This window comes from Drosophila mojavensis, unplaced genomic scaffold, assembly GCF_018153725.1.
Source record: "Drosophila mojavensis isolate 15081-1352.22 unplaced genomic scaffold, ASM1815372v1 contig_136, whole genome shotgun sequence".
NCBI lineage: Eukaryota > Metazoa > Arthropoda > Insecta > Diptera > Drosophilidae > Drosophila > Drosophila mojavensis.
The window spans coordinates 15,277,501-15,301,990 of NW_025318667.1; the positions used below are offsets into that span (position 1 = coordinate 15,277,501).

At 42.5% G+C, this 24,490-nt stretch overlaps 3 protein-coding genes across 3 annotated transcripts in view; all 3 read right to left on the minus strand.

Moving 5' to 3' along the window:
• The window catches only part of LOC6583909 (hormone receptor 4), a 6,400-nt gene extending 2,680 nt beyond the window's left edge, over positions 1-3,720 (minus strand). The window contains 4 exon segments of the mRNA XM_044009984.1: positions 582-730; positions 864-2,545; positions 2,649-2,674; positions 2,677-3,720. Coding sequence (XP_043865919.1) covers positions 582-730; positions 864-2,545; positions 2,649-2,674; positions 2,677-3,715 — 2,896 coding nt within the window. The 5' untranslated portion in view covers positions 3,716-3,720.
• The window catches only part of LOC122757551, a 75,529-nt gene continuing 54,672 nt past the window's right edge, over positions 3,634-24,490 (minus strand). The window contains exons 4-5 of the mRNA XM_044009983.1: positions 19,628-19,685; positions 3,634-3,720 (exon numbers count right to left, since the gene is read on the minus strand). Coding sequence (XP_043865918.1) covers positions 19,629-19,685 — 57 coding nt within the window. The 3' untranslated portion in view covers positions 3,634-3,720; position 19,628. The remainder of the gene's footprint in view (positions 3,721-19,627; positions 19,686-24,490) is intronic.
• On the minus strand, positions 10,483-12,969 carry LOC6583910 (hybrid signal transduction histidine kinase M). The gene has a single exon (XM_044009952.1). The coding sequence runs from the start codon at positions 11,897-11,899 to the stop codon at positions 10,772-10,774; it is 1,128 nt and encodes a 375-aa protein (XP_043865887.1). The 5' UTR covers positions 11,900-12,969; the 3' UTR covers positions 10,483-10,771.

Here is a 24,490-nt window from a genome sequence, read left to right on the forward strand (position 1 = left end):
AATCATTCGCTAAACAATCGAGTACAAATTCTATACTCAACTAGCTCTACAGCAGAGCAGAGCTCTACGTAGTTTTTCAGTGTATTTTCTAGAGCGGTACTCTTGTTATTTTCCCTCTTTCTCTAGGTATATTAACTGTAAAATATAAACCAGTAATATCTATTTACCAAACAGAATAGGTGATCTTAAGGATATGTGTAGTGAAATACAGTAGAATTCGGTCAAAACTCCGCTTATAGCGACAAAAATTCTGGTACCCAGACAAACTTGTATGAACAAGCTTATATGGTTATAGCATCTATCGGGTCTTCCGGGTAAAAAAACGGTCCCTTGATCGGATTGTATTGCGTACTTCAAAACTCTGCTAAGTCGGCTCAGTTCAGAGTTCGATTCAGGGTATTTTCTAGTCAGGCACTGCCGAGTGGAGAACCTTCTCTAATTTTGCCTGTAGATTGGGTTAGCTGAGGTGACAATTTGACTTGCCCGGCTCTACATAATTCTTTATTTCTTATTATTAATTTTCCTGCTTTTTCTTAATGATGATGCAAATAAATGATTCTTCTAGGTTTTGTCATACTGACCTTGCAGCACCATGCCCTGCTCAATGCATTTCTTAAATCGACAATACTGACAACGGTTGCGCTGTGCTTTGGTTATCTCGCAGGTGCCATCGGCAACGCACGTGTAGACCCTTCTGTTCTGCACGGTGCGCTTGAAGAAGCCCTTGCATCTGCAGGAGAGGATCACAGAGGGAGATGGGAGAGAGAGAGAGAGAGAGAGAGAGAGAGAGAGAGGGAGATAGATCAATGTTAGATCAACTTTGTCAAGTGCTCCACTTGAGGTTTAGCCGTGCTTCAACTTACCCCTCGCAGGTGATGATGCCGTAGTGCAGTCCGGTGGCCTTGTCCTCGCAGATCATGCAGACCAGCGGCTGGTCATCCTCGTCCGTTGGCTCGTGCGGCGCCTCGAGGGAGCGCCCGCTGCCGCTGGAGTTGGAATTGGAATTGGAGCTGCCCCACTGCTGCTGGGCGCTCAGATTCAGCGCCTGCAGCTGACCCGGCGGCAGCTGCGAGTAGTCCCCGGCCCACAGGCGCTCCATGTTGAGCGCGTGCGGCGTGCGGAACTGATGCGGACGCGGACGGATATCCTGGATGCGCGTCTGTCCGAGCGAGAGCAGCAGCTGGGCAGCCTCCTCGTTGTTCTGCGGACCCACAGCCGGCGGACCGGGCGTATGGCTGGGCGTAATCGATCCGGTCGATGGTGACGAAACTGTTTGCAGGCAATGTTGCTGCTGTTGCTGCTGCTGCTGTTGCTGCTGCTGCTGTTGTTGCTGCTGCTGCTGCTGTTGGTGCTGCTGCTGCTGCTGGTGTTGTTGCTGCTGCTGCTGTTGTTGTTGTTGCTGGTGTTGGTGTTGTTGCTGTTGGTGTTGGTGTTGCTGCTGCTGCTGTTGCTGCTGTCCCGCTGTTGGCGGCGGCGGCTCATAGCCCCAGACCATGGTGCGCACGCCGCAGCTCTCGCCCATGATGACGGTGGGCGTGCCGCGCGGCGGCGTCTGCGAGGGCGTCTGCGGCGACAGCTGGGACGACGAGGACGAGGACGAGGGGTGCGGCGACGGGCAGAGCGGCCCGCCAATCACCTCCGGCTTGACGCCGTTGATGCGCGCATTGCTGAAGCAGACCATGCGCTGAGCTGCCGCTGCGGCGGCCGCTGCTGCTGCTGCCGAGGGCTGCATCAGATGGGGCAGTCCGCTGGATGCGGTGGCGGCAGCCACCGCCACCTGCTGCTGCACCTCGCTCTTCACCCGGAACAGTATGGCGGCATCGCGGCTCGGATGGCGCAGCGACTGCAGCGAGGCTGAGTGCATCAGCGACTGTTGCTGCTGCTGTTGTTGCTGATGTTGCTGCTGGTTTTGTTGCTGTTGCTGCTGCTGCTGCTGCTGCTGGTGTTGCTGGTGCTGGTGTTGGTGGTGGTGCGGCGAGAGGTGTCGCTGAACCTGCCCGCCCGATCCACCGCCCGAATTGGGCTCCTTCTTGACGCGAATCAGCGCATGCGGCGAATGTTGCTGCATATGTTGCGGCGACTGTTGCTGCTGTTGCTGCTGCTGCTGCTGCTGCTGGCCAAGCAGGTGATGCAGATGCAGCTGCTGCTGTGTGAGCTGCTGCATCGACTGCATGGTCAGCTGCGGCAGCTGCAGCTCCTGCGGCGGGCTGTTCTTCCGCAGCGTCAGCGGCTGCGTCAGCTGCTGGTGCAAGTGATGCGTCTGTACGATGGAGGCGGGCGCCAGGCTGCCATGCCCATGGCCATGGCCGTGTCCCAGCTGGGCGTGCCCGTGGCCGTGGGCGTGCGGATGGCCGTAGCCGTGCCCATGATGCTGGCCCATCGGCGGACTGGCACGGCTGATGTGCTGCGAGGAGCTGATCGAACTGGAGCTGCCCAGCTCCCGTTCCCGATCCCGCTGCGTAGTGGAGGAGGGCGAGGCGGGCGGCGGGGGCTCCGCCTTGATGCGCGACGGCGTCACCAGCACTGTGACATGACCCGTGGCTGCCTTCAGATCCCGATCCCGATCCCGATCTCGATCCCGATCCCGATCTCGATCCCTTTCCCGCTCCCTTTCTCGTTCCCTTTCTCGCTCCCTTTCCCGCTCGCGCTCCCGCTCCCTGTGCTGCTGCTGCTGCTGTTGCTGCTGCTGGTGGTAGGCGAGCATTTTGGTGGGCGAGGCCAGGATGCGCTCCTCCTTGACCGAGCGTATTACACTCAGATTGCTGCTGATCTTGTTGTTGTTGCTGCTGTTGCTGTTGTTGTTGTTGTTGCTGTTGCTGCCACCGCCGCCTCCACTGCTGCTGCTGGTCGCCAGCAGGCCGTTGGTGGGCGTGGCACTGTTGCGGCCGCCCGTCGTCGTTGAGGGCTTCTCCTCCAGCGAGTCGGGCGAGGCCAGGCGACTGCTGCCATTGCTCGAGCTGGAGGCGCCGCCATTGTTGTGCGGCGGCGTCGGCGTGCCGCGTGCACTCAATGCCAGCGACAGGGCCTCAACCCCGCCCCCGACACCGCCGCCGCCTCCACCTCCGCCAGTGTCGAGGGCCAGCGGCGGCGTCGCTGCCGACGGCGGAGGGGACATAACTGTAGAAGCAGCCGCCGCTGTGATCGCACTGCTGGATGAGTTGATTTCAGTCTGTTGATGCTTGGATCCACCGGCCGATCCACTGTTCGCCGCAGCAACAGCAACTGTTGCTGCCACGGCTGCTGCTGCTGCCGCTGCTGCGGCTGCCGATGCTGCTGCCTTGGCTGCTGCTGTTGCGGTTATGGTGATGGTGTTGCTGCTGCTGCTGCTGCTCGGACAGCTGCCGGCTGTCGTTGACATTAAAGATGATGCAGCTGCTGCAGTTGCTGCTGCTCCACTTGCTGCTCCTGCTCCTGCTCCTGCTGATGATGATGATGATGATGAGGTGGCGGCAGCTGCCGCCGATGTGGACGCCGCTGTTGTCACCGTCACCGTCACCGACGGCAGCGCCGGCAGCGACGGCAGCGCCGGCGTCGTGCCGCTGTCACAGAGCTTCGGCGACATCGGCGCCAATAGATCCGGCGACGAGGTGGATGTGTCCGCTATGGATTCGCCGTCACTGCTGCATCTTGAATCGATTTTGCGTCGCTTGAGTTTGAGGTCTTGAAAAAGGCTCATTTTATCGAGCTCGCTGTACGGGCCACGGCTCAGTGTCATAATTCCTGTGCAACGAGCGCCGTTAGATGGAGCAAGGGTGTGGGGGAGAGAGAGAGTGCCACAAAGGGAGAGAGAGAGAGAGAGTTAGAGACGGAAATACGTATATATATGCATATATAAATTAAATATAATTATTATGTAGTCCATAGAGTCGATAGAGTAAAGTTAAGGCTTATAAATATATTATTTGTATATTCAAATTCGTCTCGGATCTGTTCCATTGCAAGTGGAATAAACCACATAGGGCAGCACCCTATCAGCATCAGAATCAGTAGAGATATTGGGCACATTTATGCATGGATAGAGCCCCAACAAAGTTACTTCCAAAATACATCCAAACTATTGTATATATTATAGGATTACACCCCTAAATATATATGTCGAGCATCCCTTAAAACCCTACTCAATTAATGGTATATTATTGACCAATTAGAAAAATATTTGGTAGTTTTACCCTCAGATGTATCAAATGTTACTCCAGCTTTTCCCTGTCTAAACAGATATCATTTAATACAGCTAGTAGGCGGACGATCTTATGAAGTAACAGATATAACTATTTAGTCTAGAGTTTTTCAACTAAAGTCATCAAAAGTTGGCAGCTAAGGCGTGACAAGTCCTCAAATATTGCTGAACAGGAGCAGCCACCTCGAGCAGCTTTCGGCTCAGCAGATTTCGAGCTGAAGTCTTACACGGCTTGAGATTGTTTCCTGTGATCAATTTCATTTCCCATTTACACGAAATTTATCTGATATCGCACATCAACTATATATAGTTAACTAACTATAGTTCTATCCAGTCTTAAGTAGACTTAATTCTGATTGGATCTATTTTATAATTTAGAATCGAAATTTCAATTGAAGAGTTGAAGATCATATTATATATACATTAGATATATGGAGATACTTGATCTTAACGACGAGCTGATACTATTAGTTCCTCTTCAATATCAGTTCAAATCGATAAGTTGACATGGGCTTGAATTCATAAACATATATAATAATATAATCATATACCATAGCAATATAATAATATATATGTATATATAAAATGAATTATTTAATTTCATAGAAAGAAAGATGGGTTGAAATATCTATTCCATATTCGTTACGTTGAAATTCCATAATTAAATATACAGTCCACCCTCGATAAATCCAAAATCGCGATGCATAAAAAAAAAATCTACCCCTTTGAAAATAATTCGTTCTCGATAATTTGAATTTCTGTGTAGATCAAAAAAAGCTGAGCCTCTAGTCATTTCGAATCATCAGGACTCGACTGTATATATATATGAATGTATATAAATATTTTTATATTATTAAAATATATACATATATATTATTATTATACATTGTGTAGATTTATGAAATATTAAAATCTTGGGATTTGGCAACACCTTTGGATGTCAGAGGCAATCTCATTATTGACCATATTTGGCTAGAGTCGAAGGTTGAAATTGACTCAAAAACAAGATACAGATACAAGACGCAAATACAAGTTATGGGTAAACAAAATATATTGTAGCATATACTAAAATAACAAATACATAGGGAAATTCTTGTATATGAAATATATATTTTAAGCCATATTAGCGCTAGAGAATATCTTTGATATAGACATATGTATGTACGTATGTATGTATATCCATTGAAGACCTGACACAGCTTGCCTATAAATTTTCTATATATTGTACCTTTGTTGGGGGCGTGGCAAGATGAAAAAATCCAACTAGATCTTGCTTGATTTTAAAGTTATTTAATACTTAAAAGTCTGGCGGATAGATCCATGTTGATGGCATCACTGATGATTGTATTATTCGTCCTTTGGGGCGTGTCAAAGCAGATTAAAGTGATTATTTTGAGGATTGAAATATATGAATCGAATCTTAAATTCTTTCCGATTAGTATTTACCGATATGCATGGTAAATACTATAAATTGTTACTATATAGTTTTTACTATATTCTTAAAAAGTTGGCAGGTCAGCGACCTATTGAGATCCGCTACAGAACAATCTACTAAACGAGAAAAACTGAAGGAATTGAAAAACATTTGAAAGTGGTGGGCTCAACTGTTTCCATGGCCATGGACGAGTATTGGGCAGTCGGTCATGCCTGACTGCAAGAGTCTCAGTTGCTTGCAGAACTAAGCACTACCTGGTCTAAAATATGCTTGCATTCTCAGCTTCTTCAGCCTCCAGTCTGGGAGATGCTGATGCTACGTTTCCCATGACCGTGACTTTGTCTCAAGCTGAAGCCGAAATCGTTTCGCATGGGTGTTAACTTGTCAAACTTGATTTGGCGTTTAGAATTTCAGATTTTCATTTAAATAACTTGCCGAATACACTCACTGATCGCAGAGCGAGGCATATTGGCGAGGGTCAGATGCTAGAGCAGACTGATGTGAGAAGGGGGAAAGGGTAGACTGGAATGATTAGAATAGTTGCAAACTTAGAGGAATTTGCTATAAGGTATTTATGTAATACGTCAGGAATATGTCAGATAATAAATATATACATCTTATTGCTATTATGATATGAAGTGATCCTGTAAAGTTAACAGCAGAATGTAAGAGTATAAGGTTAACAGCAGAGTCTGACTGTCAGACTCTGACACCTGGATCTGATAGCAAAGTCTATCAGCAGAATCTAACAACAGAAACTAAGAGCAGAGTCTAAAAGCAGAGTCTAAAAGTAGAATCTAACAGCTGATTCTAACAGCAGAGTCTAGCAGCAGAGTCTAATAGCAGGATCTAAAAGCAGATTCTAACAGAAGAGTTTAACAGCAGAGTTTAACAGCAGAGTCTAGCAGCAGAGTCTAATAGCAGAATCTAATAGTAGAGCAGAGTTTAACAGTGGAATCTAACAGTTGAGTGTAACAGCAGAGGCTCTTAAAGTTACAGTAGTGTTGATCTGAGGTTAACAGCGCTTATACAGAGTTATTATAGAGCTACTGTCGGAGTGAGTTTGCTTCTAGGCAAGAGCAAACTGAATCTTTCAATTCCTACTCCATAAGAGAGAGAGAGAGAGAGAGAGAGAGAGAGAGAGAGAGAGAGAGAGAGAGAGAGAGAGAGAGAGAGAGAGAGAGAGAGAGAGAGAAGGAGAGAGAGAGCGAGAGAGAGCGAAAGATAGCTGAACGTAGCAACCTTTGTTGCTGTGTGCGAGTGAGATGGCTAGAAATAGGCATCGATGTACAATAGAAATTGATGGAAAGTACATTGGGTATCCGTATGAAAGGTGTGTAACCTGCCAAGTTGTGATCTATATACTATATAAGATATGTATAAAACTGCATAATGAAATAAATATATATATTTCATAAAATATGTGGTATACCATACAAAATAAATTAAACTATATTTAAATAGGTATATCATTTATGATATATCATATATATATTTATCGAAATCCAAAAACCCAAATCATATCAGGATTTCATTTAATGTGCATAACAAGTAAACAAATATATATATATATATATATATATATATATATGTATATACATACATCGTTAAAATCATTTCAATGATATTTCTATAATATCCGAAGTATATCATGAAATTGATGTATGCAAACACCAATCAAATATCAATAAAATTCAAATGGAATATGGAATTTATTTGATGACCCATTATCCATTCATAATGCCCGCTATGCTGCTCTTGGCCGAGCCGAATCATAACTGTGGACATCGGCTCTGGCTCGACCTGACCAGGTGAATCACTGTCTTGGCGGCATGCATAAAATCATATATCAGCTAAGAGTGGCATTTTTTTTTTTTTTTTGATATGTTTTGTTTCTGTTCTCTTTTGCTTCGTATCGAATTTTTGCGGAAGTTATTGCCAAACGATCAAAACAAAATTTGCATTTACTTCCCCAGCGCAAAGCGTTCGAACTGGTTGAGGCAAGCCAAGACGGGAGGGAGGAGGGGGGGGAGGGAGTGCGTCGAAGTAGAAGGCGCGATCGCTTTAGCTTCTCTAATTAGCTGCGTAGCTTCAAAGCACAAAAGAACAAAAAAAAAAAAAAAAAAAAAAAAAAACCATAAAATGTAGCGCAAAATGGGTCAAACGTAAGCATGGACAGAGGCAGAGAAATTGAGGGGGGGCTGGCCGAGGGGGCTGGAGTGTAGAGCGAAGAGTGAGGAGGCAGAGGATTGGGGCTCGCTATCAACGGCAAGATAAGCAAGCGCTTGTGTTGCAATCTGTTGCAAGCTAGAAGTTCAAGTAGAAGCAGGGAGAGCGACAGCGAGAGCGAGAGCGAGAGAGAGTGGGTAAGAGAGAGTGAGAGCTGTCTAATGTGTAGATGCATGAGCTGCGGCAGTTGAGGGGATCGCAAGTGGAAGGCAACAGCTGAACTTTCGATCGCGTTGAAAATTCTAACGCACGCTCTCTCGCTCGCACACGCAGCGCTTTGGTTGTTGCTCTCGCTCTGGCTCAATTAGTGAACGCGGTGCGTTGGCCCATGGCTCTCTCTGCAAGTGTGCGTGTGCGTATGTGTGTGTGTGTGTGTGTGTGTGTACTTGTATCTATCTAATGTCGTATCTACACGCATGCCACGATCAGCGACGGTGACGGCGACGGCAGCGGAGCCGCAGCTGGCAGCAGCGCCGTCGACAGCGACGTCGCAATGTCGCGTTTGTGTGTGTATTTTTAAAATTTGACCTATTTTCATTATCAAGCGCAAGATTATTCTAAACAATAAATGCCCATGCGTAGCTGTCTGCGTGTCGCTCTGTCTGTGTGTGCGGCGCGTGGTAGGAACAGCAGCAGCCTCTAAAAACACCCACACACACACACACACACACACACATATGTACAGAGTGCTGCTGCACACGCACCTGTGCGAGGAGAATGAGAATATAATGAGAATCGACTTGAAAGCACTCAATAGGCAAAGCGTTTCGAGAATTTCAGGTGCAATTGCAGACGATCGCTGGGATCCCATTTCCAATTCGGGGCGATTCGATAAACCAAGTGCAACGATGACCGAACAAATGTTCAATGGACTTTTAGGGTAGAATAAAAACACCTAAGAAAATTGGGAAAACGTTTTGAGTTCGAATGTATGGCATACATTTCTCAAAGATATCGTTGGATATTGTTATGTTTAGCTAATTTAACTAATGAAAAGCTTATCGGCCTTTACATATTTTTATCGAAACCTCATTTCAGTTTCGATAAGGATTACTTATAATGCAGCTAAAACTCATAAATATATTGAAGAGTAACAATGTCTACATATATATAAAGATATATAGATATATGTATATATTTATGCAGCTTTGAGAACTTCATTAAGTTTCACTAAATTATCGATCACATCTGATCCAACATTTATCAATCGATATTAAGTTTAGTATAACGAATTTTGTATAATATTTTTTGTGGATGTTTTAGCGAAACAAAAAACTACAAAATCATTTATCGATAAATTAAGAGAATGATAAAACCTACTCAACAATATTCAATCTTCTTATCTAAGCAGTAATTAGCCGTTTTATTAACAGCTGAACGATGATTAAGAAACTCTCGAGAATAGGCTGATTTCAAACTGAAGTAGCCTATCGACTATCGATTAATATTAATAGGAAAGTCTACATTTTTTATAGAGATATATATATGCGTATGTGTATGTAAAATGTATGTCAATGAAATGTGCTCTCAGCCATGAGTACCTCCATAGCATGTTTTCACAGTTTTAGGATTACATATACTTATCGATATATTTATCGAAAGCCCTTAAAGTGAATAAGTAAATATATATACATTAACAATAAATGTATACATATATCTAGTTAATAAGTAAAAAGTTTTCCCCCACTTAATCGATTAATTAATCGATAACAAGCATGCAAAATGAAAATTGAATGTTGTCATAAAATTTCGATTTTTAGACTGCTATGAGTATTGGTTATCCATCAAATAAAATCTGGAATTTGCCTTAAAAAATAATAATATAATTTTTCACAGTGTATGAAAAATTTCGCTGTAAATTATCGCATAAAATACTAGGGAAAATATGTTTTATATACAATGAGAGGGACTGTTGTTGTTGTTGTTGTTAAAGTTAATGGTGCTATTGTTGTTGTTGCAGGTACTGTTGCAGTTTCTGTTGTTAGTGAGGTTAGGAATGATTGTGGTTAATTGGATAAAATTGAGAGTGTTGCAATATCTATATATTAGTGGTATTAGTAGAGGTTTACATCGTATTTAAATGCTTAGGTAGGGTAGTTTGGACAGTTTCTTGCACTGGGAGCAAATTTACCTATGGATGTCATAATTTTGTTGTTGCCGATTCGATTCTTGAATTTGGAACGTAAAAGAATACGTAAAAATTTTGAATGCCGATTGTGTTGAAATTGTTTTTGTTTCTGTTTCTGTTTTTGTTTTTGTTTATGTTTTGGTTTTGGTTGATTTCTTAAAATTGTTGCAGCTCTTGTTGCTGATGAGCCTTTTGTTGTTGTTGTTGTTGTTGCTGTTTTGGCTGTTGTTGTTTTTGTTCTTTTTGTTGTATTTGTACTCGAGGTAAGCATTTAGTTGCTGTCAATTTGGCGTGCCACACTTGCCACATGGCGGCAGAGCCTGTGGCATTACAAAGGGGGGAAAAAAAAACAAACAAACAAGTTACAGGGTATTTAACGTTCATCAACACGATTGTCAGGCTGAGCATGATTCTCGTACTGATGAACGAGGGGTAGAGAGATAGAGGGGAAAGAGGGATTTGCCAATTCGAGTTTGTAACAATTTGGTTTGCATTATTTCTTTTTAGTATTAAGTTGGTAATTTTGCGGTATTTTTGCGGTATTTTCTTTTATTGTTGTCACAGTTTCCAAAATTTGGGTTGTTTTTAGTTTTTAGGAGAATTTTTGTTGTTGTAATTTATTGGGGAACGTTTACGCATTGTGTCTTATATATATGTGTGTGTGTGTGTGTGTGTATGTTTGGGGGCGGGGGGCAGGGGGGTGAGTGCAGTGGCTCTTGGGGTAATAGCTGATAATACAGGGTATTGATTATGATAGTAACGAGATAATGTTTAGTGAAAACAAAACGTATTCAAAAAAATACTAACGGCAAATGGGCGGCATACGAGATTTTTTCTTATAGTAATTATTATAGTTGTTGTAATGGATGTTGTTGTTGTTGTTATTGTTGCTGTTGTTGTTGTGAGAGTTGCACTTGTTACACTTTTGACTGCAAGCATTCTGTGCTGCTGCTGCTGCTGCTGTTGCTGCTGCTGCTGCTGGCAGTGTTGCTGCCGTGCAGGATAATGTTGTTGCTGCTGCTGCTGGTGTTGCTGCTGATACTGTTGCTGTTGCTGGTGTTTTTATGAGATAGTCAAGCGATTGCTGATGCTGCTGCTGCTGCTGCTCCTGTTTCTGCTCATCGGCAGCAACATGCTCGGGCGTTGTTGCTGTTGCTGCTGCGGCTGCAACATCGTCGTCGTCGTCGCCACTGGCGCCAGCAGCAGCAATAGCAGTAGCAACATCGGTAATGTTATCATTATCGTTATCGCCTTTGCCATCGCCGTCATGATGATGATAATGATGATGGTAATGATGATGGTGATGATGATGATTATCATTCATAAATTGTTCTTGTTCATTGTTATTTCCGCTTTGAAAACCGGAATCGCAGCCAAAACCCAAAGTATTGTCGTTGTTGTTGCTGCTGCTGCCGTCGCTGTTGGTGCTGCTGCCGATGCCAGCATTATTGTTGTTGCTGCTGCGCAAGCTGTTGTTGTTGTTGCTGCTGCTGCTACTGGTGTTGTTGAATGCAACATGCGGCAGATTGCCATTGCTATTACTACTGTTGTTGTTGTTGTTGCTGTTGTTGCTGTTGCACTTCTTGAGCAACGTCTTGTTAAGCGGCGTTTTGATAATGGTCAACTTGCTGCTGCTGCTGTTGCTGCTATCAGCCTCTAAGCCGGCGTCCTTGTCAGCAACATCGTCGTCATCGATGCTGTTGCTGTTGCTGCTATTGTTGTTGTTGTTGTTGCCGTGACCATTGATGGTTCTTATCTGCTGCTCCTCGAGCGTATGCTGGCCATTCTGCTTGGCCTCGCCAGCTTTGCTGGCTATTGCTGTGGGTGTTGCTGTTGCTGTTGCTGTTGCTGTTGCCTCGGCAACGACAGCAGCAGCAACATTGACCGCAGCCACCGCTGGCTCCAGGCTCAGCGGCTGATTGGCATTCATTTGGACAGATCCTGCTGCTGCTGCTTCTGCTGCTCGTCCTGCTCGATGTGGCGGCGCTTAGGTGGGCAGACACAGCTGATGACGGGTGGCAGCACTGGCAACTGTTGCCATGCTGGCAACGGCAACCGCTGGCAAGCAGCGCCAACTAGGACGCATGCTTGCACAACAATCCGAGCATGAGTTCTATCCACAATTTGTAGTCAATCAATGCGTATGTATATGCTGCACACACACATCTACACACGCACGCACGCACACACACGCGAGTGTTTCACTTTTTAACAGCTAATGAGCGAAATGGAGAGAAATGTGAGCAATAAAATAAAAAAAAAAATAGTTGAATAAGAATGTGTAAGCCACACACGCACACACACACACACACTGAGAGTGAGGAATATCCTGATGGTGAATGAGCGAGTGACGAGTAGCGAGTGACGAGAGACGAGTGACTGATTGTATGTGTGTGTGTGTGTGCTTAGAAGAGGGGTTTTTAGTTGAACAACACTGGTAACAACTTGTTTACAACAAACATTAAAAAAAAATTGTCAGATATTACTGTATGCATATATATATACATATATATGTATGTATGCATATATATTTATTTAGTTTATGATCACTTTAAGCCGTTGACCGTTAGATAGTTGTTTGATTTGTTGTTCTTACTTGCTAGTAACAACAACTAACACACAGACACACACACACACACACACACACACAGTCTCAAACACAGCGTGAGATATTGGAGAACAGCGCGAGTATGCATTTTATCATTGATCTATGTATGTGTATGTGCATATTTATTTATCATAGGTAGTATATCCAATTTTTGTATATTCTGAGTGAGATATATGTATGTGTAATAATTTATATGTTATGTATATTACAGGCAGACCACATCAAATAAAGCGCGAGCGAGTTGAAATCCCGTGATGACCGTTAACACTAACTGTTTTCGCACGCCGTATGTAACGAATGGCAGTTAACCGGGTACTCGTTAGTACGCGCACAACAACCAAAAAATGACTACACAAATATTACAAAAATAATACGGCAAAAAAACAGAAAAAAAAAATACAATAAATAAAACAACAGAAAAAAAAAATACGAAAAAAATTATATAGTGTCTCTTCCGTATGACAACACACAACAAACAGAGAAACAGCGGCCAAGAGTCGCTTTCGCGCCGTGTGTTGTTGTTGTTGTCGTTGTTATTGTCGGCTGGTTGTTGTTTTGTTTGATGCTGCTCCGCGGCCAACGTGCGTACATTCGAACGAAATAAAGTGAAATGAAAGGAGTAAGCGAGCGAAAGAAAGCAAGCAGCAGCCACAAACCGTCTCAGCCCAGTCAGCCAGCGACGTCTGCGCTGGCTGCGCTGCCAACGTAGATGGTTGCAGGCGCGCGCGCCTCGAAAACTAGCGCGCTACAACAACAGCAATAACATATTCAAAGCTGCGCTGTCGTTGTTGTCGCAGCCGCAGCCGCAGCCGCGGCCGAAAGCCAAAACGATCACAGCACGCCATTAGATGGGAAGCGTCGTGGCTGCTGCCGCTACCGCTGCCGCAGTCACTGTCGCAGTCGCGGCTGCCGTCGCAGCAGTCACAATAGACGTCGACTGCAAATGAAAATGAAAACCAATAGACAAAAAGTAAAAAAGCACACACCAATACATATAAGCGTATGCATGGCGCAGTCATAGACATAGACATAGACACAGACACAGCCAAAGCCATAGACCCAGGCGACGTCGACGTCATAGTTATGCTATGCGCGACCGCTCGGCAACACGTTCGGCCAGCGCTCGTTCGGCTGCAATAAGCGCTAGATAGATAAACGGAGAGAATATGAGAGTGAGAGAGAATGCGAGTGGGCGCACACCAGAAGCTTATGCGAGCTACTCTAGTCAACTTGCATACACTGTGCCCCGCACTGGTGCTGCCTACCCTACAGGAATAGCTCCGTTGCGTCTGGCGACAGTTTCAGTTGACGTCGCTGCCGCTGCTACTGCCGCTGCCGCCTAGGCGCATGAAAATAGAAAATAGAAGCACAAAAAAAAAAAAAAAAAAAAAAACTGCTGAGCTTTGTGGGGCGCTCCCCCATCCAATGCTACAGTTTATGCATATGTGTACTGCATTAAAATTCAAATTTGAAGTTGTGTTGCATGAGTGTGTCTGTATGTGTGTGTGTGTGTGTGGACGTTGACCGGCTTGCTGCCTGCCAGTGGGTCGTATTCATTGCAGTTAATAGCAGGCAGTAAAAGCTTTCCTACACCGACTACAACTTCGTCTTCGTTTCTAACTTCGTCTCTGGCGCTGCTCGGCACACAGTAGTCGGGAGTCGGGACAATACATTCGTGTCGTCACTTACGTCAACAGGCTAGAAAGAGAGCGGCTGCGGAAGATAGCAAGGCGCTTATGCAAAGGTTCAATGAAATGAAACATAAAACTGTGCCACCAGTGTGCTCGAGTGCAGCGACGCTGGCGTCGCTGTAACTGCGGCGCCTGCTACTATTGCTGTTGTTGTTGGTGCTGCTGCCACTGCATAAAAGAGCTTTGAGCATTAATACAACATAGCTATTAGATGTACGAAGGAGAAAGAGGGAATGAAGAAGGAGAGAGAGAGTGTGAGTGGGAGGGTGATTGTACCAAATGCTTCCTGACTCGCTAACAGCGAGTGAAGAGATATGTATGTATGTATGTATGTAAGTATGGCAATTGGGATTCGATTGCTGATCAGTGGGTGACACTCACACATACACAGATTGACTTAAGCTAAAGTATGCATTACACAGGCGCACTGTGTGACAGTGAGTAAAAGGTAAAAGTGAATTTGAAAAAGAGCAGAAAATCATCAACGATTGCGCAACGGCGACGACGGCTGCGCAAGTGGAGCGCAACGGCAACGGCAACGGCAACGGCGACGGGCGGCATTAAGAAGCAGCAATGTCATGAATTGCAAAATGTGGACAGACGGACAACAGTGGACAGGGCACGATGGGTGTAGCTCGACAAATAATACAATAGAAAACAAAAATAAATAAATAAATATCGGGTTGAGTGTTGTCTTGTACGGCATTTGCCATTTAATATGTCGCTAACATTTCTTTATACCCCCGCATGGACAGCCCACAGGCACGCCCCCTTTGCAGCCCTACAGACGCAAGCGTCAATGATGCCTTCGTACTGGCACGTTCGTTCGTTGACCATTGTCTCGGGCACTTTCGATTTCAAATACATTGCACGCTGTTAGCAGCAGCGGCGGCAACAACAGCAACAATAATAACAATAGCAACAGTAACAGTAAGAGCAACAAATTCAATATGTAATTGTTTGGCGCACATTTCATTTCCTTATTGCTCACTGACATTTTGCTTTACAGACACACACACACAGACAAATTCGCCAATACATACATGCAAAAACTGGCTTACGACTTTATAATGAGCAATAACTACAACAGCAGCATGAAAATGCGAGCAAAGCAAACGTGTCAAGTCTACTGCTGCAATTGCTCTCGTTACTGTTGTTGTTGCTGTTGCTTTTACTGTAGGTTTTTGTTTTTTGCATGTAACTTGTAACGCAGGAAGCTTAACGCCGCCTGAACTTCACTTACTACGCGCTCACTTGCTCTACACACTCTCTCACACACACAGAGAGCACTCATAGGGCGCTCTCTTGAGCCTCGCGCTCAGTGCCCGCCAGCTGACAGGCTGTTGTCTCTGCTCTGGTGCAAGTGAAAGTTTTTTGGGTTCTTTCCTTGTCCATGACACGGATCGGCGGCGGGCGTGCAAGTGAGACAGCGAGACAGTCAGCCAGCCAAGCACGCATGCCCGCTTGACTGAGCGAGATGGCACGCGGAAATATGCAACTGCGAAAGAGAGCGCAGAGAGCGAACATACGCGTGCGCGCATTTGTGAGCGAGCTTTAATGTAGTGATGTTGTTGTTGTTGTTTTTACGTTTGATTTTTGTTTTTGTTTCTTTTTTTTTTTTTTTTTAGTGTGGCGATCGCCGTTGGTACTCACCGGACCACAGCGCCGGGCCAGGCATAGTTGCACGCGTTTTGTCTCTGCTGCAGCGTCTACTCTAATTAATGTGGTTGTTGTTTTTTTGCTGATTTTATAATCCTTTTATACTTTTGTATAACTGTTTTGCAGTTGCACTTGCTCTGCAATAGTCTCCACTTTTGAACACCCACTCTACACTTGAACAAAAATCATCGCCATTTGAAGTTCGATTTTGAATAATTTTTATGTATTTTATTGCTTTGGCTGTTTTTTCTTTTTTGTATTTTTTTTGTGATATTTATTTAATTTTTTTTGGGTAATCGCGCGCGCGCTGACTACGTTCGAGCCATAAAGCGACTGAAGTCAGTGCGCTGCCGCCGCTGCCGTCTGCCGTCTGCAGTATGCAGTTAGCAGTCTGCGGTCTGTTCGTAAGAGGCTGCTACAGCTCTGAAGCACTTGAAGCCAAAACAAAGTCAACGCCAACGACAACGACAACGACAACAGCAACAGCAACGCCAACGACAACGCCAACGTTGGCGTCAGCAGCGCAGTCAGCAGCACAGCGAGCGTATGCGAAAATGACTTGCTGTTGCAGTTGTTATTGTTGTTATTGTTTTTGGTGTTGTTGTTGTTGCTGCTGTGTTACAAGTGCTCGAAGTAGAATTTGTTAAAACTATCAACTAATTATTATTATTATTTTTTATGTTTTTATTTTTGTTACTTTTTTTTCTCTCTTCTTTTCTATTGTAATTATCGCACGCACTGTACGAATATTTTGGTTAAAGCGCTAGCCAATTGAACTGCTGCTGCTGCTGCACGGCGGTCTGGCGGATATAACGGAAATGTGCAACTGGCAGCCAACAACCAGCAGCAACGGGCAGCGAAATTGTCAAACGGCTTGCAGTGACGATAGCGAACCGAAACAGAAACAGAAGCCGAAAAGCATGCGAGAGCAGAACCCGAGCAGCGAACAGCGAACAGCGACGAAAACGCGCGTGGGGTTTTCCTTAGGCCCCCAAAAGCTGCAGCTACCGCTGCAACGGTTGCTGTTGATATTGCTGCCACCTCTGCTTCGGCTTCTGCTTCTACTGCTGCTGCTACTGCTGCTGCTGCTGCTGCTGCAGTTGCAGTTTTGCTAACTGCCATTTGCCATTTGCTCTTGTCCGTTGGCTTCTAACGGCTTCGTCAAGTGCATGCGCTCTCTCACGCTCAGCCCACTGCCGCTCTCCCTCTCCCTCTCCCTCTCTCTGTCTCTGTCTGTGTCTGCTTAGCTTTTGGCTCTCTCGCGCTGCACAGCTTGCATCATAGACTCTGCTCTGGATACGTCTCGCGCCGCCCGCGCCGCCCAAAGCTCACACTGAACCGACACTTGTCAGCTTTTGCAGCGCTCTGTTGCTTAATCAAAAGTTTCTGCCATCCCTGCCCCTCTCCAGCTCATTCTCTCGCACTCTCTCTCCCTCTCTCTGTTGCTCTATTATTATGTGCGTGTCTGTGTGTGTGTGTTCTGCACTAGGCTCAAGTCAACCAACTTTGGAAGGTCATGTGGACTTAGTGCAGCCAAAATATCCTTGGATCATATTGGAAATGCATGCACACACACACACGCAAATGTGAGTATGTGTATTTGTGTGTGTGTGTGTGTGTGTGTGTGTGTGTGTGTGTGTGTGTGTGTGTGTGTGTATGCTTCTCGGGTTGTCCAAATGTCGCCTGGCAGCCGAGCCAATTGAGTCAGCTTTTTATAGAAGTTGTCGCTGTTGTTGCAGTTGTTGTTAATGCATTTTGTTGTTTGGCACCTAGTTGTTGTCATAGATACACATATACATATATATATATATATATATATATATATATATATACATACATGTATACACACACACACATACTTACACACATATATATATATACAGTCATATCTAAAGTCAAATTTCAAATTTCGCTTTGTCATTCTTTCATTCCGATTACTTTAGAATTTATATGTATATAGAAGGATATGTGTTAGATTCAAATTTTTATTTTTTGATACTTTTTCGATTCTGCAGTAAATATCCTTAAACTTTTCGTGGTATAAAGACAAAAAAAATCTGAATTCAAAATATTAGGAATTACAAAAATTCATATTTCATTTAATGTGAATAACTAAAAAACATTACATTTAAAATTTAAACATATACAGTAGAATCCCGATAATTCGAATCTGGGTTTTTTTTTTTTCGAGCTACACAGAAATGAAAATTATATAGAATTAATGAGAACGAATTTTCTTCAAGGGGATAGAACTTTTTCGATTTATCCCGATTTTTGATTTAGCGGGATACAAATTATCGAGATTCGATTGTACATATATATAATCAATAAACTGATCCCGATCAGTGGATATGCCAAACATATATCATATATAACCAGACTTGCCTCAAATTATATAACATTTTGATAACAGTTCTGTTAAATACAAAGAAACAGTGAGAGAGATAGGGAGAGGGAGTGCTCTTTAATAATACAACAGAAGTTTCATCTATAATAACTCCTAAACTCTATTACATTCATACCCAACATTTCATGTCATAAATAACTTTTAGTTCAAATTATGTAACATTTTGTTAACAGCTCTGTTAAATAAGAAGAAATAAAGCGAGAGCGAGACAGAGAGAGGGATCGCTCTTTAATAGTTAATAGATTTGATTTCCAATACTCTATGAACACAGCGCGCACAAGTGTTGCAGTTGCACTCTAATTGCCAGTCATGAGGTTCAACAACTTTCACACAAAAATCCTTGAACGCCATTTGCATGAAAAAAGCCCGCCCCGCACCCACACCCGCCACACAAACAAAAACAACTGCAACTGCAATAGAAGGCAGAACAACAACTGCAACTGCAACAACAACAGCGATTGCAAAAACAACAACAACAACGAGATTACGTATACGCCACGTATTGCGACAGACGCCGACGGGCTAGTCCAAGGAAGGGGGGGTCGCGCACAGAGCGGGTGCGTGTGTGTGTGTGTGTGTTTTTGTTGTCGACTCTTTGTAGAATATGGTAGAAAAACAACAACAGCAGCAGCAGCAGCAAGAGCGTTGTCTTAACGGTAATTCGTTGGCTGCTTTTGTTGTTGGCCAAAATGCGTTCGAAATCGCCTTTTGGGCTCTAAACGAATGTCAAGTGGAAAAGCAGCAAAGGCGATTGCCATAGGGGGAGGGCGGAAGGTGGCATGGCTAGATGCAGCAGCGAGAAGGTAAGCAAATCGAAAATGAAATTCGAGTTGTAGTTGAAAAAGAGAGAGAGAGAGAGAGAGAGAGAGAGAGAGAGAGAGAGAGTGAGAGAGAGAGACAAAGTGTTTTGCGAGTTTTGTGGTAAAGTGCAAAATGCTGACACTTGATGTTTGCTGTTGTTGTTGTAGCTGCTGTTGTTGTTGCTGTTGTTGTTGCTGTTGCTGTGGACGTTGTGAGGCATTCGCGTAATATTTCTGGGTCATAGATATTTGTACACCTTTGACGAGCAGCAGATACATATAGGTATACATAGGTATGACACGTAAATATATACGTATATATGTAGATATATGTATGTATATACACATATGTATGTATATACATATCTTGCTATATTAGTTGTTGTTTGTTGTTTTCGCTTAAGCTTTACCTTAATTCTAAATGAAATCAATTTCAAGTTCGAAATTGTTTAGCTGAGTGAATATATTTCTGGATTTCTTGGATTTGACTGACCTTATAAAACGAAAGTCCAACGCTGCAAAAGAAATGCCTGCGTCATTCCCTCTAAGAACTGCAATGGAAATGTAAGAGAGAGATTTTACGATGATCAGTTATATGAGGTGTATATATATAGATAGTGATATAAATAGATAGTATATAAGGTATATAGATATAAATATTGGAAAGAACATAAATAAACAAAGCTGCGTGGCCTACATATGAATTCATGCTCCACTCTAAGATATTGCCTTTCTATGCAATTCTCATGAAGGTACAAGAGGACTCATTCAATCACTCTCTCTCTCTCGCTTTCTCATTCTGGAAGAGAGGAAATGTGTAAACATTCATATAAAGAAAATAAGAGTTGCTTAGTTTTTGTTTGGCATAATATACATATAAGGAAGGGCATTAGGAACGAAATTCCTTTAGTTTCGAGTTGACAATTAAGTCAGTTATTTATTTAATAATTTAAGAATAGAATAGAATTTGAAAATAAATAAAAAAAGAAAACAAATAACAATAGTAAATTTATAAAATTAATAAAAATTATATAGAACAAAAAAAAAAAAAAAAAAAAAAAAAAAACAAATTAAAACAAGCAATAGTAATAAATTTATAAAATAATTATAAACAAATATTTCAAAATAAAATGTATTAAAAAAACAAAAACCAATAGTAAATTTACAAAATAAATAGCATTTAAAAATAAATATTTTACAAAAAAAAATTATTAAAATAAAAAATAAATAAATCAATCAAAAAAATAATTATCAAGAAACAACATTTTTTAGTGATTGTAAATTTATAAAATAATTATAAAAACTAAAATATTTTAAAATAAAAATGATATAAAAAAACAGAATATAAAAAATAGTAAAAAATAATGGTATATAAAAAAAAAGAAAAATTGCATTTAAAAAAACCTAAAAAATAAAACTAACAGCAGTAATAAATTATAAAAAATTATAAAAAAAAAAAAAAAATACTTTAGTGATTGTAATTAATTGACATTGCATATATTTTTAGTCATAGTCATCTATATATATTTTGCAGTGCACTGCTCGGATCTATCCAGTGCCAACTTTTCCGATTGCATAAGAACCTTAAATTGTTGCTTTCAGTGCTCTGGCGAGCGCTTTGAAATAATTGTTTCGATACGAATTCGTTTGACCATTTTACTTTTCGACTTGCTCCATATTCTAATCTCCGATTTCTAGATGACAGTTGCGGGGGCTATGAGGGAGGGTGGCGGTGCACCACTGTAGGGCGAACAGCTATCAAGTTACCCTATGCCAGAGTGCTCGTTGTTGTTGCAGTGGCTGTTGCGCTTTTTCAATTTCGAATACCAATTCGAATTCGAATTCGAATTCGACTTTTCTTCATTTTTAGGTCAATTTTGACAGTTGCGTCGACAGTCGGCACACTAAATGACAGCAGCAGCAATAGCAGCAACAGCAACAGCAACACCAACAGCAACAACAACAACAACAGTCTTGATCTATAGAGATCGATTCCCCCAATCCCCCATCCACTGGCCAAGCAGCGCACATCATCTTCGTCTCCATCAGTCTCATTGACAGGCGACGGGCGCTGGGCCAAGAACTTGAAATTGTCAATGTGTGTGCATGTGTGTGTGTGTGTGTGTGTGTGTGCGAGAGTCTTTGCGTATGTGTGTGTGTGTGTGAGTGGGTGGCCTGAAAGGTGCGCGTCTCTTGCATACGGCGACTTATCTGGAAGCGAAACGAAAAACACCTCAAAGCAACGTCAAGACTCGCTGCTACACTGAGAGAAATAAATGCCAAAGTACTTAATCAAAACTGTAAAAATCTCTACTATAATTGTAGCTAGATTAAATGATTATTTCATTGACTTTTCCCATATAATTTTTCGAATGCATATCAATAAAATTTTGCAGAAATAGATAAGGATGAAAAATAATGCTAGAGTGAGACACGACATTTTTTGTTTATTCAAATATTATATCTATGTATTATTTTGTTTTTTTTTTGTGGCATTTTTGCATTCAGGGAACTATATAAATTAACAGAACTGATATATAGAACTGGACAAAAAGTTTTACATATATGGAAAAGGATTATTATTTACAGTGTTTACTACGAATTGAAGTAAATAATGTATGAGGGAATCTTTTAGCGAGATCCCATGAATGGCGCCATTTGAACAAGATTTAATTTTATATAACAAAAAACGGACATTAGCAAGCCTCACTATGCGATTCTCATGCTCAGATATGACCCATTCTGCGGGTAACACTAAGAAAGTCTATAGCACTTAAACAGTCGAAAATGTCCAGGAATATATGTATTCCGTATTATAATATATAAAGCGAACGAATGGACAGCCGGACAAATGGACAAACGGACATCAACTTGATTATTGTACAAAGTCAATATTCTTTTCCTTTAGTTTCAGTTCTTTAAGAAGCACAAACAAGATCAGACAGTCAAGCCACCTAAAATGTTGCGCAGTGTAGCACATGTGTAGGGCGCTATTTATGTTTGCTGGTGACCTATATTCGAGCACATCAAGAGGAAGTAGGGAGAGGGCGCGAAGGGGAAGACGGCTAGAGAGCGGAGAGCGGAGAGCGGAGAGCAAGCAATGGGCAGCACTAATTAACAAAAGGTAAATCGAAAAGTTGAGAGGAAACAATTTTACCGAGCGCTCATATCATCAGAAGCAGTTGCTAGTCTTCGTCCAAACGCCCTCGCCCTACCCCCACCAAGAGATTATGTTATCTGTGTACGTGTGTGCGTGTGTGTGTGTGTGTGTGTGTGTGTGTGTGAGGCACCTTCAACATATATCCCTGGACGCATATCAAGTTGAAGGTTTATTTTTGTTTACAATCATTTTTTCGAGCAATGTTGAAAAAAAAAATAAATAAATAAATAAATCAACAACAACAAAAATAATAATAGCGACAACAACAACAAACAGCGCGACTCTTTAGTCACTGCCCCAACACACGCATTCGTTCCGCTACCCCTAACGCCCCCTCCCCCCTCGAATACTGCTACACTTCTGCCCGCTCCGGCTGCTCCTCTGCCTGCGCCTCCTGCTCCATAGCACGCCCACACGTCCAACAAGTAGGTCGTCGTCGTCACCGTCAACGTTTCGAAATAGAGGAAAAGAATTTTTTTCTTTTCTTTTTTTTCGTTTTTTTTTTTTTTTTTTTTTGTTAGTGTTGTTATTCTATTTTTTATTTCGTATGTTTGTTTTTCTTTTAGTATTTTATCTTATCGGCAGTCAGCGAGTTCAAATTTTATTTTTGGTGGCATACACCCTGCAAATATGGCTATAGCTGCACGCATTGTGCCTGCCTTAACAGTTGATCTGCTGTCGAATTTGAACTAATTACAGGGTATATAGATAGTTGTTGCTGCTGTCTGTTGCCTAATTTCCAAACTTTGTTTCGATTACAGGGTATCTGCAAGTCTATCACTGGGAACTTTAGTATATCTAACTAGTCTAACTAGTTTTGGTTTGATTAGCTCTCATATTTTTGCATCTAAAGAGTATCTGCTGGTCGGGCTCTTTTATTTAGGTTGCTAATTTCTTCTTCTTCTCCTTTGCATCTTTCACTTTGAGAGCTCGCCTAGGGTATCTGCTAGTCGAGCTCATGTGCGCTCTTTTCTGCTTTCTTCTTTGGCTTTCTTCGGCTTCTAAAACAACAGCAATAGTCAAATTCGAAAAGCAGAAAAAAAATGTTTAAACTGAATTTTGTTATTAACAAATGTTTGCCTTATGCTCCGTCCCACTCGCACTCGCACGCACACTCTCACTCTCACTCTCTCTCCCTCTGCCTCTGGCTTTACCACTATCTCTTGCTCCCTCTCTCCCTTTCTCCCCTCTCTCTCTCTCTCTCTTTCATATTTGTTCATATTCCACGCACCCGGCATAAAGCAACAACAACAACAACAACCAGCTGGGAGAAAAACTCTGCAGCCGGCAGCTGCGTTCGCCGCACGCCCTACACGCTGCCACACCCACCGCGAAGACAGCGCCAAACGTGCTAGACGCGCGCATATGCCCCGCGTAGGGCATCCCAAAAATTAAATACATATTATTTCTTTTCAAGAGATACCAAAAAAAAAAAAAAAATACAACAAAAAATACAACAAGAAAAACAAAATAAGTAAATAAATAAAAAGTATAAGAAGAAGTCATTTGAAATCTAGGTCAAAGTATTTTACGCATATGTTGCCCTCTCTCTCTCGTTCTTCCACTCCCTGTCTCTCCTCTCTCTCTCTCTCTCTCTCTCTCTCTCTGACTTTGTTTGCCGCAAGAAAGGCAAACAAACACACCAACTAAGCGATCCATATAGAGATCCTTTGTTATACTTTGGCGCTCCATATATTATATATGTATATATAGATCATATTTATACATATATTTCATGTATATTGAGCACCTAACACTTTCATAGTTATTTATCAAGTGTCAAAATTGGCCCACATAAAAACAGCAACAAAATATAGTTCACACCATAATGGAAATAAAACACACCTAAGCGTATGCAGAGTGAGAGCAAAAGAGAGAGAGAGGGGGAAGTGAGAGCAGGAGCGGAAGACTATTATCTATTATAGTTGAACATAATATCAGATCTGTTCCAGTTTTGGCTTAAATGGGAAGTTCAAATTGAACACGATTCGATCTGTATGAATATTAAGATAGATTCGATTATTGACCTATTCATATAACTGCTCTATAGGGAATGTACCAGCTGTAGTACCGGTCAATCCAACACGTAATGTAAATTATGTATTTTGGGAAAATAAATATTTTTTTTTTTTTTTTTTTTTTTTGATATAGGCATAGGAGGCCTTGACTTCCCGTTGCCGACCTGGACTAGACTGA

What these genes read in the sequence shown, in the direction of transcription:
- LOC6583910 (XM_044009952.1), bottom strand. Translation starts at nt 11,899, where the DNA reads ATGAATGCCAATCAGCCGCTGAGCCTGGAGCCAGCGGTGGCTGCGGTC.